Source organism: Coloeus monedula (assembly GCF_965178545.1).
Source record: "Coloeus monedula genome assembly, chromosome: 7".
NCBI classification, from domain to species: Eukaryota; Metazoa; Chordata; class Aves; order Passeriformes; family Corvidae; genus Coloeus; species Coloeus monedula.
In genome coordinates, this window is record NC_138787.1 from 30,157,921 (window position 1) to 30,175,491 (window position 17,571).

Sequence of the window (17,571 nt, forward strand, 5' to 3'; positions counted from 1 at the left end):
CTCAGAAAGTTCTGCTTCCGCATGAGCATTTCTGTGGCCTATTAAATTCTTGTGCACATTTCTTCCAGACAATCGGGCTCAAAATGCAAAGATGATTTATGAGGATTCCATTTTCAAACAGCTATGCTTTAGAGCAATGTTTCAATAAATATACCAAGAAATTTTAGAGGAACAAATCATTCATTATTCATGTATGCAAGTAAAAAAAAAAAAAGGTCTCTGTTTTCAAAACCTGACAGTCACTGCAGAGGAGAGGGCTGTGCAGTCCAGTGCTGTCTTCCTTGTCAGCAAAGGGAAGCAGGGACCCAGCCATCTGCATGCCATGCATGCAATTAGCAAAGATCTCCTCATCAAACAGAAATGTGCACAGGATGCTTGGGAGATTGGACAGGACAGTCATTAAGTAAATTAAGTTTCTGGAAATCCAGAAACACGAGTAGTGAAAAACAGCAGCCAGTCCCAAATTCTCCATGTCTCTTGAGAAGACTGAATGTCATACAAAAGAAATACAAGGAGAATTAAGTGTCCACCTTGGGCACTACCAGTGTCTTGCATAACCTCTGCTATTGGGGTTTCAGCCCTATGACACCCCAAGAGTGAATTTCTGCAAACATTATACAAGCAAGACAAGGTTTATAGAAAGAGGTAATGCCTTTTATTAGACCATGGATGGCAAAATGAGACAGGGTTTCAAGTACATAAAATATCTTTCTTCAGTGGAATAGACTTCTGTTCTTCAAAAAAACCCCAAAGAATTCAAGGTCAAATACAGCTTGGAGTCAATTGCTCAGAGCTGAATTAGATGCGTGTCACATAATTTTGGAAGTAGAGGTCATTGTTTCCTGCAGACTAGAATGGATGTTAATAGGAAGCTACAGGGAGATGATAAACTCCTTGGAATATCCTTGGGGCAAAAGAAAAATAGGCAGTTTATAGCCTGTGGAACACAAAAGGACTAGTAAAAGGAGGAGAGGGAAGGAAAGATCTGTGCAAGAACACCAATACTGAGTCTGTGGGTTTTGATACCCAGTCTGTGCATCCACAGACCTTGCTATGCCAATAGAGCAGCCCAACAGAACCAGACCTTCTCCTGCTTCATGCATGTGCCTGCCTGGATGGAAACCAGCAGTCACTGAACAAAGCCAGGTACATTCACAAGACAGTGGGGCACACCTTGCAAAGATGCTGGTTTGAAGGACTGAAGATTTGCTCAAGAAACATGTTGCAACAAGCAGGGTGTTTGCACAATCTTTGCTTTAAGGAGTTTCTGTATGGTCCTGTGTGGTCCGTGGTGACTTGGGCTGCGTATTAGGAGAGATCTGCATAAAGGCAGCACACACAGATTTGTCTTTATCTCTCTCTTTACAGTTTTTAGAAACATTGGTGTAAGTCCATATCTACATTGAGACTTCACTGATTTTTTTTCTCTGTTCCTCCTACAGTCTTTCAGAACTCTACATTTCCCCACCATAAGGGAATTCCCAACTGTAAAACAAACCAGAGCCACCCTGGTGCCCCATCCACATTCCCACTGAGGCCTGTGATGATGCTGGAGACATGGCAGAGCACAAGGCCACGAGAGCCAGCCCCAGGCTGTAGCTGGTAGCAGTGGGGCAGAGCAGCCTTCTCACATCACGAGCCTGCTGCTGGGGCAGGAGAAGGGCAGCAGCACCACAAACAGCAGGGAGTCTTCACTGGTGCCACCTGATGGGTTTGTGTGCCCAGCAGCTCTCCGGGGCAGGAGGAGAGGCCTGGCCAGGGTGAACGCGGTGCCGCTGCAATAGAGCATACGAGGAGTGTGCTTTGTGGTAGTATTTATTTAGGAACTGTGAGTAACTACAGCCGTAGCAGTCTCATCTTTGCAATTCTGATGGTTTAACAAACAGGGAGAACATCAGCATATTTTTATTAAGGTACAAAATACACCCCGTTGTTGCCTAAAACATAAAAAAAAAAAAAAGTGAGGAAAGCTCTGTATGCTCTAAATCAGATTCAAAACCTTTCTGTATAAGGAATTGTGGCAATATTGTGTTCAGTATAACAAGAGGTTTTTATCGAAAAGAAAAGACATGCTGGCAATCTGAATTTAGCAACAAAGAGTAAAGCAGTTACAAACCATCGTGTCATCCACATTAGTTGAGCTTTGAATGTAGAAGAGCAAATCATATGAAACACATATGCAACTAGGTAATATCAAACAACCTAAGGTTGTTAATGTACACACCTGTATTAAAGTACACTGACTACTTAATGGTGAAGATTTAAGGTAATGTCTTTTTTTAAAAGAGGTAACCTTTGAAATGCAAATGGTTGCACTTTACACACAAAAAGTGGAAAAGAAAAAGAATCACTTTTGGAATGATACATAGATATAAGACACACTGGTTTTGGATTATGCATAATCACCTTGCAGCCTCTGATATTACCTTTGAACAACAACAAAAAAAATTTAAAAAGTGCCAATACTGTGAAAGGAAAGCAAAGTTACTAAGTCTGAGTGCATTAACCATTTCTGAGAAAAAAATGGGGTTTGGATTATTTGTTTTGTTTTTCTGCATTTTTAAAAAACGCAACAGCCTTACTGGTGCAGGTTCAAGACAAAAACAAGACAGTCAAGCTCATAAGGTAGAAATAGGTCCTATATAGGTTAAGATTCTTTGGAAATTGCTAAGAATAGAGGAGTTTGTAATCCAGGCTATTTTTTTTGGCTACTCGAAAAATCTGTGGGAGTTTCCAGCTTATCATCAGTTGAAATCTGTTTTGCAATTGCCAAATAAATGCAAGTAAAACTTTAACTAACCAGGGATTCCATTCACACACATGCACACAGAAATCACTGATTGTGCAATAACCTGTTTTTTCACAGCAGCATATATATGAATCATAAGTCTTTTTTATTAGACTGACCAGAAACACAGAAAATATTCTCAGTCTTTGTGTTTTCAGTCTGTTTCTTAAGTAGGCAGCTGCGACTGCACTGAAGTGACAGGCTCCATAAGGGAAAGATGACAAAGTGGGATCAGCTGGCTAAAAGCAAGATCAGGAGTATCTCAGGAAACCACCTGGATGTTTAATGTTAGCCAGTAATACAAGGGCACTAACAGCTCACTGACAGAGGCAGTAAACGTGTCTGAAGTTTGCACTGTGAGACTCTGCTTAAAGCAAATGAGAAATGAACCTTGTCAGCATACAAATTGCAGTGCTGGCTGTGTCAAACCTTCCCTTACAGAAGATACAGCCCAGGGAGTGGCCTATTCCTTAGGACTGGAGAGATTCACTGCATGTCTGGCCAACGATTCCCTTAAAGTAGATCTCGGGGAGCCAACTTAGCTGCAGTTTTGGCTGAGAAAAGTGATGATGAAGAGCAATAAGCTCAGTAAAAAGACTATTTTTCTTTAAGATGTTCAGACTATAACTTGGTTTCCATACATATGATTTTAAAAGTAATCTGGGCAACGTAGTTGATGGCTTGCTTAAAGTCAATCCAATCATGCTAGCAACTTAAAAATGCCTGCTGGTTTGAAGTAATGCCCATACATAAAGCTAACAGGTATCAACTGATCATGCTGAAATAACAACCCCCCAAAGACCTACGTTTCACACAAGGTGCTTTTGATAACTTGGTTTTCTGAGCCTTATAAGGAGAGTCTTTAAATATATTTTTTCTTTTCTTTTTAGCCTTGTTTCATTCTTCCTCCTCTTCATCTTCTTCTTCTCCTTCTCCCTCTCCTTCTTTTCCCATTGTTTCCACAAGGAGCTCTGCGGTGCACGTGGCTTCCCCAAGGCTGTTAACAGCTTTGCAGGTGTATTTGGCATCATCGTCCCCACATACTTCAGAAATAGTCAAAGAACAGTTCCCTTCCTCATCATAATCTATCTGGAAGTGACGGGACTCCTTGACAGGCTGATCATCCTTGAACCACATCACCTCAGGGTCGGGATAGCCTGGAAGAGTGGAGAGAGAACAGCGACTGCAATAAACGAGCATTAACTCAGCGCTAATTACCTTACGCTCTAATTCCTGAGTATGGACGTGCCAATGTGTTGATAGACAAATATTTCTTTGAGTTCTATGTAAAATAAATGTAGATGATGTGAAGCTCTTTTACTTCACATCTACCTGAAACAATTTTTTATGTATAGCAAAAACTGCAAGTGAGCGCTGCGGTACTCGCTGGATTCCTCCTTCCAGTCCTTTAGCAGTGCCTGCAGACAGCTTTTTGTGTGCTGTAGCCATCAGCCAGCGGGGGACGCCTGACAGTGCATCTGAGGCTCACGTTACACTGCAGCTTCTCTGGAAACAACAGCTCCCAACACTGAGATTTAGAATTTCAATGTATAGCCTATCCTGTGCATTGCAGTCTCATTTTCTGTTTGTTAGGATAAGTGAGGAAGTCTAAGAAAAGCATTTTGATTGGACATCTCAACAGGAGTTTCAAGCCTTTTGTGAAGGAAACAGCTCTGCTAAGCCTCCAGAGCAGCACTGTACAATGCCTGCTGCAGAACAATCCCTTATACAGTACTCTTGGCTGCTGTAACAAATTGAAGGTTTGTGGTCTCAGCCAAGTTCTGGACTGTGATGGGAGGATAACTTCCCACTGAGCAGAAATAAAGGGCAGGAATCCCTAATACTCAGCAAACATTACAGCAATACACTGCAAAGTTTGGAATGTCAGTTGTGGTACATCCATCTGTTTTATTCCATGCAGTACCCCTCACACTGAGCATCCATCAGCAATAATAATCCATCCTCACATCTCCACTGTGAGGTAGGAAACAGGCAGGGAAAGTTTGGGAGCACAGAAACAAACAAGGAGAAGGTCCATGAGGCAGTTTCTGAACCTCATTTTAAGATTATAAATTAACTTGTACACATGCAGGATGGTACTGACTCTACCCATTTTGTTTTCTCAGCTCTTCTTTCCAAATTTCTAGTTTTCATTCACAGCTGAGATACACAAGGTTCAATCTCATTGCAGTAGAAGTGCCAGTGGTCTTGGCCTTCAGACTTTTGGGCTGACCAAGCCCACGGTCCTTAAGTATCTTCTCATAAACTTACACTTTGCATATTCCAGTCTGAGTTTTCTTTCTTGAACTCATAAGTTAAAAAACCCCAATCAATTATTTTCTAGATGTGACTCATGTGACCAGCACAAGAATATTATCTTTACTTCTCATGAATATACTGTTAAGGACTTGTTTGCCTTTAATAAAATGTACATATAGCTTAAAGTTATCTTGAGGTGACCTGAAACTGGCCTGTCATTTTAGACAACTGACCTCCTACTAATTCTTGGTCTCTGGATAGCACTCTCTAAGAGTATACTCTTGGAATTTATGGTTCTACTTTGCATCTTGCTTTTACTGTTTCTGCCCTCAAAAATCATATGACAGTTCCCACTTGCTATTCTAAATTAGCGATTCACACGTGGACTCCTGGAGACTTCTGTTCTATGGCAAGCACAGAACAAGCTCCAAATAATTTCTGTTATTGCAACATATTTGTGCTGTGATGTGCAGATATTGGTAAAGCAAAATGGCAACAACTCAACAACAATACAGAAGAAAAAACTGAAAAAGTGAAACAACTGCCCAGTGCAGAAAGCTGACAAAAGGGGAAAGAAAGAAACACATGCTTATTCAAAGTACCTTCAATTTTGCAGTCAAATCTAGCAGCACTTCCTTCCACAACTTCCATGTCAATGATTTTTTTAGTAAAATATGGCTTTACGTGGGGCTTTTCTTCAGCCACTTCTTCGAGGAAAGCATCTGGAGGAGAGCAAAGAGGTGGTGAACAATTTTACAGGGTGTGTTCTCAAAAGATGTATTTTAGTTTCTAATTACCAGATGGTAATGAAAGCATCTTCTATTTCACTTAATTCTGTCAGACTAATGGGATAGCAAGGATGTTGGCTGCTTAACTTTGTGCCAATCTTTTGCAGCTGGACGAGGATTCAGGCCATAAATAGAAAGAAATGGGCATGCAGGGCCACCAACCTACGAATCCTATTTTCCCCTTGAATTTGTTTCTAACCGAACCTGGACTTTTGCTAGTCAGAGGGATAAACCAGCTCCACTTATATCAGGCCCACAGTCTGTGGATTTGTCCAAATTACTTGCTTGATTTTCAGTAGTGTCAAACATTTGCACCTCTGACTGTTGCACACCACAAATCCACATTTCATCTGGGGACATAGGGGAATAATGCAGACATTTCCTTAAATGCCCTGTCTGAGGAGCATGGTTAATGCAGGGTGTGTGCCATGGCTACAGCAAGTGTTAATACTTTATTGCTTGCTTGCATGAGAAGGGAATACATCAATGTCATCTTTGTATAAACATGCATTCCCAAACTCGGAGAAAGTGCAGCTGACAAATCTGCTTTAATTCTTTGGCTTTAAAAAGAAAAGAGTTTACTGCCTGTGCATATACTGTGGCATTTTGAGTAGCAGGACAATATAAGAATAGTGAATTTTTGACAGATTTCTTTCAAAAATAGGAAGATAAAAACAGAGAGAGAGAGAGAGCACAGGAATATCCAACTTGATGACTGGTCTCTAGCAATTTGCTAAAAGTTTTAGTAAGACTGATTCAGAGACAGGTAAAAATATGGGGCAGAAAAATTCCTTACCTTCATTCTCTGCTTTGTCTGCATTTATAGGGCTGGTAGGCGAGCTCCCAGAGGCCTTCCTCCCACTCATACCAGAAATCATTGCCATGGACGACAGTCTTCCTATTGCTCGGACAGCATGGCCTGTTTTCTAAGACATAACAGAAAAGGCTTCTGATCAATCCAATCCAACAGGCATGTGATTTTCTGCAACAGTCGTGCTTCGGACAAATTATCTGGGATCTCTGCAAACCTCACTGGAATTGGTGGACAAACTGCTTATATATAGCTCTGTTGTTCTAGGAGAGACAGAGCAGGCTGGGCTGAATTACCAAATTTAGTTGCAGATATAAACTTCCCCTGATGAACTCATACCTAAATGAATGTCTCTGTTAGCTGCGGATAAAAAGCACAGTGCGAGAGGAGGCCAGCAGAGAAGCCCTGTCCTGTGTAACTGGAGCTGAACTCTGGTGGGGGACGCCTCTCTCCACAGCCTTCTGGGCTGGGCTGAATTTCATCCAATATGGATAATGAGCTGATATGAAATGAATGAGAAACCACCATCTGCATGATGGCAGCAGACCTCTGACAGGATCGAGGATCAACTACTAAAATATGCTCAAACTATGAGGGCTGTAGTATGGACACTTGAAGCATGAGCTTCAAGAAATACATACAGCAGTGCATAAGAGGGAATATAAGATAGATTTACATAAATTAGTATTTTGTAGGCTACTCAAAAGGATCCAGGATTTCACACAGCAACTACTGTAGCTATCAGTGTGGCACAGATGGACCTGCTACTCCAGTTCCAGCATTAGGAAAAAAAGAAGATATGGAGACTGAATATGTTAAAGGAAATTATTAAACAAATCTGATTGAATCCATGGGAAGCTTGGGGTTCCAACAGGACAGAACTCTTGGCTTAGTAGAATGAAACTGCCATAAAATAAGGTACCTTCAGGGAGGCTAGGAAGATCACTTTTACCTGAAATGTTCAGGTTTGTTAAGAATTACACTTACACAATCCTCCAGCCCTCAGTGGCATGGAGAGGGCAGGGAAGAGAGAGAGGCATACCCTGAGAAGAGTGGGAAAAACTATACTTGAGCTCATATGCCTTTTAGTAGCCTGAAATGGGATCATCCTGTGTAATCCACATGCAGCTGTGCACCCTCCTACTGCCCAGCTGCAGGAACCAGACCTGCCCTCCTGCATTCCCACCCTGGCCATGCCAGAGCTTTCGACAGCAGCAGAAACCTCCTGGTGTGACATGTTCCCCAGAATCATAAATATTAAAAATAAAGAGACTTATTAGCATATCCAGCCCAATTTCATGTCCTCTTCATTACCTGCCATTTTCTTCTGGCCATATATTTCTTCATCCTATCTTTGGAAAGTTTTTTGGCTTCCATGTTTTTGGTGTCTTTTTGCAGCCAGGGATGCTGAAGACATTGAGTACAATTTAAGCGACTCCTGTTTTTGTATAAAAAGACCAGTCAGTGTTGCTAATAACAAAAGAGCAACCTACCTGCTGTAACATTATTTTGTGCTCTCTTTACTGGGAGCTGATTTTTCTGTTTCCTAAATTTAGCAACAAAGATCACATGGCTCTGCTTTCCCAGCCATTCTAACTTCTTAAACTCACTTTCACAATTTCTGTAGATCTTTTTGAGAGAAAACTGTGTATTTTTAAGTGTTAATAAAACATTATAAAACAAAAGCCATGTTTTAGGCATGGAACACATACAGCAGAGCCACAGTGGCAATGATTCAGCTGCTTCATGCTGGCAGAGCTTCGCCCCAGATCTCATTTCCTTTACTTACAGAGATTCCCCATCCCACCACTTAATAACCTCCTGAACATCTAATGAAACAGAAATGTCCTAATATCTTGCCACACCCATTCTTCACTTTGCTCAGGCTGCACAGATAAATAACTCTCTGTTCTCCATCCATTCAATTGCAAACTCATTGGAAGAAGTACGTTTCCTTTCCTTGGTTTGTTCAGACACTTCTGCAAACAGGGCTTCCAACTCTGATTTTGTTTTCCTTGCCCAATTACTACATTTATAGGGAAGCTGCCTACTCAGAGGTGCCACACTTAAAAGCGACACACGGCAAAACTGCAACCCATTCAGAGCAAGACAGAACGTGTCATGCAGAAATGCGTGTCACGAAACAGTGGCGAGCAGAGTGGCCGCATAAAAGCCCCGGGTGCCCCTTGCCCGAGGGGAGGGAAGAGCACAAAGAGCCGGCGATTGAAGCAAACGCTCCATTCAGCCCCTGCACCCTGCGAGTGAAAGAAAGAGCGCTGCACACGCAGAGCCGGGCGGGCACGCACAGCTCCTTATAAAGTACGGCCAGAGGTGCCGCGGCCTTGTGGAGATTCACAGGGGGGAAACACGGATGGCAGCTTCAGCTAAATGCAAACACAGAACGTGCAGCAAGTCCAGCAGCTTTACTTCATGTCTTTCTTTAGTAGATTGCTGATAAAGTCCTTGGCATCGTCAGAGATTTCATCAAAAGCCTCATCGTCGAAGTCCCACGTTGCTGAGGTGACATTGGCAAGGGTTTCGTTGTCGTTGTCTCCCATGAAAGGAGAAAGTCCGCTGACCCTGGGGACGGAACAGACAGACACAGAACAAACCACGTCAATTTGCAAATTACCGGAGGAACAAGTTAAAATCGCGTGTGACATCATCCACGCTCTGCAGTTCTTTATCAATATAGGCTCGCTTCAAAAACTAAATTAAATAAAAAAGAACTCAAAACTAACTACAGATAGCCTTAAGGGGAGGAAACTAGAATTTTGCCAGCAAAACTGAAAGGCACATTTTACTAGTTTTTTTTCTCTTTTCCCTAGGCATTTTTGAGGAGAATTAGAATTAGGTGAAATTGGAGCAAAGGAGTTTGTTAAACGACTTGTCTAGTTCTGCATAACTAATACTGAATTTTTCACACCAAATTCAGTGGAATTTTTTTTTTTTTTTCCCTGACACTTCCTCAGAATCACAGAATTGTTAGGGTTGGAAGGGACCTCTGAAGATCATCTACTTTCAGGGTGATTTTACTGCCTTTACTGTAAAACCAAGGGGGGTTTTGTAGATCTTATTCCATTTACTCCTGCAGAGAGAGCCCCAGAAGAAAGATGCATGATGAAATAATGAAATCCACAGGGCTGTTTTGTAAACAAACCCACCCTGAGTTATACAGACAGATAAAACAGTGCTGCATCACTGCAGGCTGTGGAGTTATGCAGATGCATCCACAAGTAATTTGGTCGTTACATTCTCCATCAGTCACGATGATGCGTGAAATGGAAATAATGCCCTCCTATAACCTAAGTTGAGCTTCCAAGGCTTTTATACATATAACTGATAAATTGCCAGTGAAAGGCAATTACAGAACATCATGGTGTCACTTTTGCAGTCTCTTTCTCCAGCTGAGCATTATCCTTTATTACACTGTGCATCTGGATACTTTTGATGCCTGTATATATTACCCTTTCAGCAAAAAACTTAGAGGTGAAAGGTTGCTTATTCCTTAGAACTACAAGTTATTCACTTTTCCAGGTCCTCCTGCCATGCAATTTACAGAATAACCTATTCTTCATGAATTTTTACAGACTTTATTTGATTTCTCAGTACAATTGTGTTAACCAGTTACATTTCACAGTACTACTCCTTTTTTTTAAATATAGAAAAATAACTAACTTATTAGGGTTCTGAAAACACTACATGGATATAATACTATATGGATATCTTGATGCCACTGAATATCACAGAACAGACTGGTTAAAAAAAAGATTGCAGTCAAATAAAGTGAGCTATTAGATTAATAATATTAGAATATCTCCTCCTTCAAAGTTATTTTGTTCCTAAGCATTTCATTTTATAAGCAGAGCAGAAACACACACTCTTTGAAGTCTCACACAGAGCAGACACTAAATCTTTTACCATTTCTGGAAGTTGTGTGCAGTACAGTAGAGTCTAGAATCTTACGTGTATACTTCTGAAACTTCTTAGTAATAATACATGAGCTGAAGATAAAAGGTTTGTTTATTCTCAGGCAGAACAAGGTAAATCAGAACAGAATGTATTTGCTGTCTTACTTTCCATTATATGTGTGCACTCAAATGCAGCAGTGAATCCCAACTTTGTGAACGTGTAAGGTGGCATAAACCCATTTATGAAGATATAACAGGCACAAGTTATCAAAAGCTGAAAGATGAACGTACCAAAAATGCTCCCATAAAGCAACTTTACCACGACTGCTCCCTGTGTTTGACACTTGCTTTGCTGGAGGAGAGAAGGTTTGTGCCTGACCCTGACAGCACTGCAGAGCTGGCACAGCTGCGGGCAGAGCAAGGCTCTGCTCTGCCCGCACGCCCTCCAGCCCTCATGGCCCCAAGCATCCATGAGGCTCGGGAATCTCTGTCCTGGAACCCACAAAGCATTCCTGCAGGGCCTTAAACCCATCTCCTCTCTGACAGCTAAACATTTTCTTAGTTATGCCGATGTCAGTGTTCTCCATAATGTTTTAGAAAGTGAAAAAATCTCTTGCAGACTGCAGTTCTGATTTTGGCTTCCACATACTGACTGCCGGGTTGTCTCTTTTTTACCTTGTAGTAAGAACAACAGTCTCAGCCAAGCCAGCGGCTTATGCCATGACAGGTCTGTGAAGTATTCCTTTAGCTCATTGTCAAAAGAGAAGATGCACATTTTCTCTTCATCCAGTTAAGCTTCCAGATGACATGCTTGGGCAGCTGGAGCAATACCAATCCCATTTCCCTTCAATACTTGATCAAAGTATGTCAGAGGTGACCTCTGCACAGTATTACCACAAATAGTGTTGTGCAGCTCTTGCACTATATTAGACAAGATTAAAGCTGCAGTATTGAGAGATGAAATGCATACTAAAAAACCTGCTATAGGTACAGAGACATTGCTTCATGTGGAAACATCATTGCTCCATGGTGCCCTAAGAGGCAGTGCTTATACTGCATGTCCCACACAGCTTTTGAAGGGTGAGGACAAATTAAAGAATGAGAAGTTAGAGAAGGAAAAAAAATCTATGATTGTTGTTGGTTTTGGGTTTTGTTGTTTTTTTTTTTTTTTTTGGTTGGTTGATTTTGGTTTTGGTTTTTTTGTGTGTGTGCATGTATTTGGTTTTTTTAAATTTTAGAGTTGTATGACAGAAATATCTGATAAAATTTTAAATGCTGTGGTAGGATTGTTCGATGCCATGCATTTGGTAAATTACCAGGTGGGTCTCAGTTAAGCCTCCATTCATTTCATCATTTACAAACACCAGTGGAAGAGTGCCTATTCAAATATTTCAATGAACCTATTTTTGTATTCCTGAATGTGCTGTTGCAGATTTATACAGCTAAAATAATTTTCTCTCTCTACTACAGTTTTACACTGTGAATCAGTTGCCTTGTGGAAATACTTCCAAGGAGTAAGATCCTTGTTTATAGTTAGAAAACAAAATCTAGCAACTAGTGTAGATTAGAAATTATGTAGCCAGAAATTTTTATCTCTAGCACAGATTTCACTGACCGAAGTCTTGGTTGTTCAATTCTTAATAGCCATTTAAAGTAATAATGGTACAGCAACTCTTTTGACAGATAATGGAAACAATTTCTCTTTGGAATGCTGAAGTGATAAAGATGAGCTACTGCTCCAGAAAATTAACACAGAGCTTACACTGCGAAGTTACTCTTAGACAAGCAGCAGGCTGTTTACTGAAAACATTTTTCCAGCTACTTTACCAGGCATCTTCCTGGCATGTTAAGAACCATTTGTTTAGAAAATCTTTCACGGTTTCCACTTCTAAATAAAGAAGAAATATATTTTATCCTCTAGGAGTTCCTTAACATTTATTGGTCTGTTCTAACAAAGCTCCAAGTGCAGACTTAGAAATGTTGAGATGGAAAGGGTCCAATGTGGATGCAAACCTCGTTGCCTATGTAACAAACACCATGGCATTTCAACTGGAAATCTCTGCATTAAGACTCCTGCTACTCCAGGGAAGATGGTTTTGCTGCTTGTCTCAAAGAGTCAGACTGTGAGTGTTCCTCTGCAAGCAGTGCTTGCAGCACCAGCTGACTGGGACTGCTGCCACTCAGCTCCTCCTTACAGGCTTTGCCTTGCATTGGCGGTGCAAACAGAGTAACAGACCTCAGTATGAACAGATCTTGGTATCTGCTTCTGATAAACCTGTGCAGGGCATGTCAGATAAGCACATGATGGTAACACCTGCACCCTAGAGATCATGTAGTGAATTAATTCTTTTTCAAGCGAACTGAAGCAAATAAATAGTCTGAGGATACTTTGTCAGGGACACACATCCATGGAACACTTAGCTGAGGGCTGACTGACTCCTCCACTGGTCCTCTCTGGAAGAAGCAGACCACTGAGTCCATATAAAGGAAGACAGCCCATCACCAAAGCAAGGGTGTTACTGCTGTTCTCATCCTTGTTTCACATGCCCAGTGGATTAATGAGGAACCTAGTTTGCCAGTGCCACTGAACCAGTAATACATTTTCTTTTGAGCAGTACAGTCTGACATTAAAGCCTTCCTAACCTGGTTTAAGGAAAGAACAAGGAGTGCTCTCACATCTTTAATATAAAGAGGTATAAATTTTTATCATGACATGGAGCCAAGTGTAAGCCAGCGGTGTTTTGCTTTATCGAGGTTCCAAGCCAGCACACCCAAAAGATGAATGATGCCGAAAGATCTTTCAACCAACCCAAACTGCCAAACAAGGGAGGGGGAACAGCAGTGATGAAAAACACAATGGATAAAAAGGAAAGGGAGTATTTGAAGAATCAGGGGGTGTGCTGTTAGGAAGGTGATGAAGGAAAAGAGTATACAGCAAGATCAAATGTGATATTAAAGCACAACCTAAGAGAAAGTATATTAAAAAATATGAATTGACAGAGATCAACTACGCTGAAAAGATAAACACTGGCACTGATAAAGCAAGGAGAACTATTGGAAGGCAAGCAGGGGTTTGAATCAGCCACAGACAATTCCTCCCTGAAACTGCTCAGATCCTATGGTGCCAGAAGGAAAAGGCAATCCACATTCAGCGTACGCCCATGCAGTGCTGAAACCTTAGACTGAAAATTGCTTTGAAATAAAAATTAGAAATTGCTTCAGATTACTAAATATTCAAAACAATCCAAATTGATAATCAGAAAAGAACTAGAAATAGAAAAAGCACACAAATCCAGCAATGCCCAGAAGAATAAATGGAACAGAAAGAGCTGGAAAGAATTCAGGAGGTTAAACCTTCATTAGCTAAAGATTATTGTAAATGCAGAAAGGAACACTGAAATAGACATAAATGGAGATGATATACACAAGCTATAATATTTGTGGCCTGTTATTTCAAAGGCAATAGATCAACTTAAGTATGTGGAACAGTACTGTGATGCAGAACAGGACAGAGAACAAGATAAAAGTGGAAGATAAAAAACATGAGGTGGAGAATACAAACGGAAATTTAAGGAAGAACAAAGACAGATGAAGAGACAAGACTGAATAAGTTATCCAGGGAGATTGAAAGGATTTAATATTTAGCTTAGAAATGTGGAAAGGGAACTCATGAACTGTAGGATGGCATTAAATCAGTCATAAGGAAGACAGATGCAGTATCCCAGCAGGGAGTGCAGTATCTGTACTTACATCTGCATAGCAGAGGGCTGGGGGGAGGTTTTGCTGCAGGGTTTTGGAAGAGTGCTGTCACCCTGCTTCCTACTTGAGATTACATCCCAACCACTTATTCTTTTGCAGGGGAGACCCTTCACTCACAGAGATCACTTTAGCAGCTCTCTGTGAAACCCGGTTTGTACTCATTGTTGTGTAGCACATCATGGAAACACAGTCACTTTCTAGGCAGGTGGTGTGTCAAGTGATGCTGTAGCATGTTCCCTGCTGTTTCCCTTGGGACAGATGATGGACACAGCAGCTTTGGGCCATCAGCTGCCTGCGGCAGAGCTGCCGTTAAGTCCAGTGCTCGCCTCTGCCTGCATGGCCCCACTCCCATGGCAAGGGAGAGGGGATGCAAATGCCCAGGTATGAGCACAGTGATGGTGTGTGAGACAGACACCAAGTGAGTGAGTCTTGCACTTCAGGCGTGAGATTTGGCAGTTCTGAGCTTACAAACAAAATGGGAAAGCAGAGCTGCAACTAAAGAGAGATGCAGTTCTCAGTGACTTTTATTTGCATTCTGTAATGATGATGTGATGGTTCATTCTGGATAATGGCTCATAGTTGTGAGTCTGTAATAATAGCTGGGCTCTAAGAAAGTTAAGACAGATTGGGAACCTCTGTCACTCTGGGGTGGAGAGGGAAAGTCCAAGTCATGACTCACGGGTCTTCCCTAACTTCTATTACTTTATTCTTATGGCAAGAAAGACAAAAGCTGATTATCACTGCTAATCATATTGTGGCAATAGCAATGCATCAATTTTTTTTTTTTTTCATTTTTTTTGGATGATGTAGTTTTCCCCTTATGACAGGTTAAATGAACTTAAACACACCTTAGCAAACAAGTAATTTCATAATATATTTCACAAGGCATATCAGATGAGCTGAATGAGTGTAACACTACCCCAGCCCCATCAGCTGAGTGGTACAGCATCCAAATACCCTGCTTGGCACAGAGAAACTGGGAAGAAGCAGACTTGTCTTTGGCAAGACCTGTCACCTTTTCCCCACCTGTTCCACCTGCTCCCTTTACTTTGTCTCAGCCGATGCCCTGGCTGCATTTCCCGGGAACACTCGGTGCCAGCACCGACCTGTGCCTCGCTGCTCAGACTGGGAGCACACGGAAACTCGCCATGGGCGTGGCTAACAACAAACGGCCCGGAAAGACGAGAAGCTCCCCAAAATGTGTCGGGTGCGTGCGGGCTGCAGGCGGCGCTGCAGCACCGAGGGATTCCCGGTCGCGGGGCCCGGCACCGCCATCCCGCCCCGGGAGCGCAGGGATTTGTCACCGCACTGCTGCCTGGGTGGGCTGCGTTACTGGAGCGACGGAACGATCCAAAGGAGCTTTCAAGATCGAGAAAGAAGTGCTTGGAAGTGAATGGAAAATAGAAGTCCTGTAAATAAACTGGCAGAGCGAAGTGACCTTGAAGCGTGGAACACACTTCGCATCTGAAGCTGAAGATAACAGAAATATTCCGAGTCTTTGCTGGAAGTAAGAGGGAGTTGATGTAGTAGCTTTTGCATAGGCCAAGTAAGGAAATTATGTTGCTTAGTTTGGAAATGAGAAGAGCATGAACAAGTGCAGGGTCATGAGAAAAGCAGGAACACAGAACGACTGAGTAAAACTGAGGCAAACAACTGTGCATGCCACGTGTCAAGGAGTGGGATAGCCAGGGCAGAGGGGACTCTAATAAAGGAAGAATGGCATTGAGAGGAGTCTTTTAAAAGAACCAGTGCAAAGCAGATCTGCCACTGACTTACTACTGAAGCTGGAACAAGGGAGAAAGAACCATGCTCCAAACTAAGCACCTCTTTTCACTTGTTTATATGGCATCAAATGTGTTAAGTCCCAGCTGGAAGAAAACCACTTTCTGTTCTAGGCATGGAGACACTAATTCCATATACATTTCTCTAGATTTATTGATGTTTATAAGCATGCTGTATCAAATCATATATAAAAATCAAATCTCATACTGAAATATGTAACCAAGAGCTGCAGCTAACCATCCTCTGAAATGTTTCCACGAGCTCAATCCATGCTGCTTATAAAATGTATTTATCCAGTGGCTTGTGCTTGGTAATAAATTAGAATACACTGTGAATGGATATGGTAATGCTGGGATACTTCAGCATGTCCCACGAGATGCCAAGGTTTCACAAAATTTTCTCTCATGGAATAAAAGAATGGAAATTATTGTTTGTTAGTGCCCAAACATTTCTCTTTAACATCTGGAAGGAAAAAATAGTTTGAAGTTAATAACAAAATAGTCATATTGTCTTTTTAAATGAGATGAAGCATTGCTGGTTTATGATGTAAGATGTACAACACTAAATAGCTGGACTTCCAGACCTGCCAGTTTTGCAGTTTACCAATTGCACCCGTCAGAGAACAGAGTTTTATTAAACATGATGGAGCTGCTAATTACAACACAAAAGGCCTGAAAACGTCAGGAAACTTCAGAAGTTGATGAAAATTTCATATGTTCAGCAACTGTCAGGATTTGTGTTAAGAATAGCAAAGTACTCACAAAATGTAGCAGATAACTCCTATACTCCACATATCTGTTTCATATCCAATAGGTTCATAGTTTATAACTTCTGGAGCCACAAACTCAGGTGTCCCAAAGAGAACTTTCAGAGAGCCTGCATTTTCTGTGAAGAATGGAAGAGAAAACCATTAACTGCTGCATGGAGATTTTTAAAAACAGTTATTCTCTAGTAACAGGAAAACCAGTTTTGCCCTCATATTAGAGATTTTGTTAAAGATTCTTATCAGAAGAAATAAATGATGCCTGAATTGCTGTTTTCTTAGCTGATACATGTATAGCAAATAAAGAATCATTTATTAAGCATCCTCAAACACACAGCACTGTATAAGGTGCATGAGAAGGTTCCTATTGCAAGGAACTTCCACAAGGCCAGATCTGTGATAAAGGAGTGCCATCAGTGTTTAATTCAGATTTTTATATCCTGAAGTACAAAAGTGTTTGAGCCTCCGTCCCTTTAGCAGTTGCAAAAGAGAACTGCAGGATTCCAGTGTCAGAAAGAAGCTACAGTTTTCACAAATCATTGAACATTTATCAAAGCTTGGGGCTCTGCATGTTGTGGTAAAAAGAACCAATAGTGCTAAAATTACAATAATAGGAAAGAACTATTTCAATCCAACACATTTTCTTCTAGTGTAAACAGGAAAGAAAATCAATAGTGGGTTGCATGTCTCTTAAATTTGAAGTGGCACAG

At 41.3% G+C, this 17,571-nt stretch overlaps 1 protein-coding gene across 2 annotated transcripts in view; it reads right to left on the reverse strand.

Moving 5' to 3' along the window:
* Positions 1–1,799: 1,799 nt before the first annotated feature.
* The window catches only part of MYLK (myosin light chain kinase), a gene marked incomplete at its 5' end in the record, with an annotated part of 140,828 nt that continues 125,056 nt past the window's right edge, over positions 1,800–17,571 (reverse strand). For both annotated transcript variants that reach the window (XM_082284670.1, XM_082284671.1), the window contains 6 exons: positions 1,800–3,945; positions 5,650–5,769; positions 6,632–6,761; positions 7,961–8,084; positions 9,074–9,226; positions 16,860–16,983. In XM_082284670.1, coding sequence (XP_082140796.1) covers positions 3,686–3,945; positions 5,650–5,769; positions 6,632–6,761; positions 7,961–8,084; positions 9,074–9,226; positions 16,860–16,983 — 911 coding nt within the window. In that variant the 3' untranslated portion in view covers positions 1,800–3,685. The remainder of the gene's footprint in view (positions 3,946–5,649; positions 5,770–6,631; positions 6,762–7,960; positions 8,085–9,073; positions 9,227–16,859; positions 16,984–17,571) is intronic.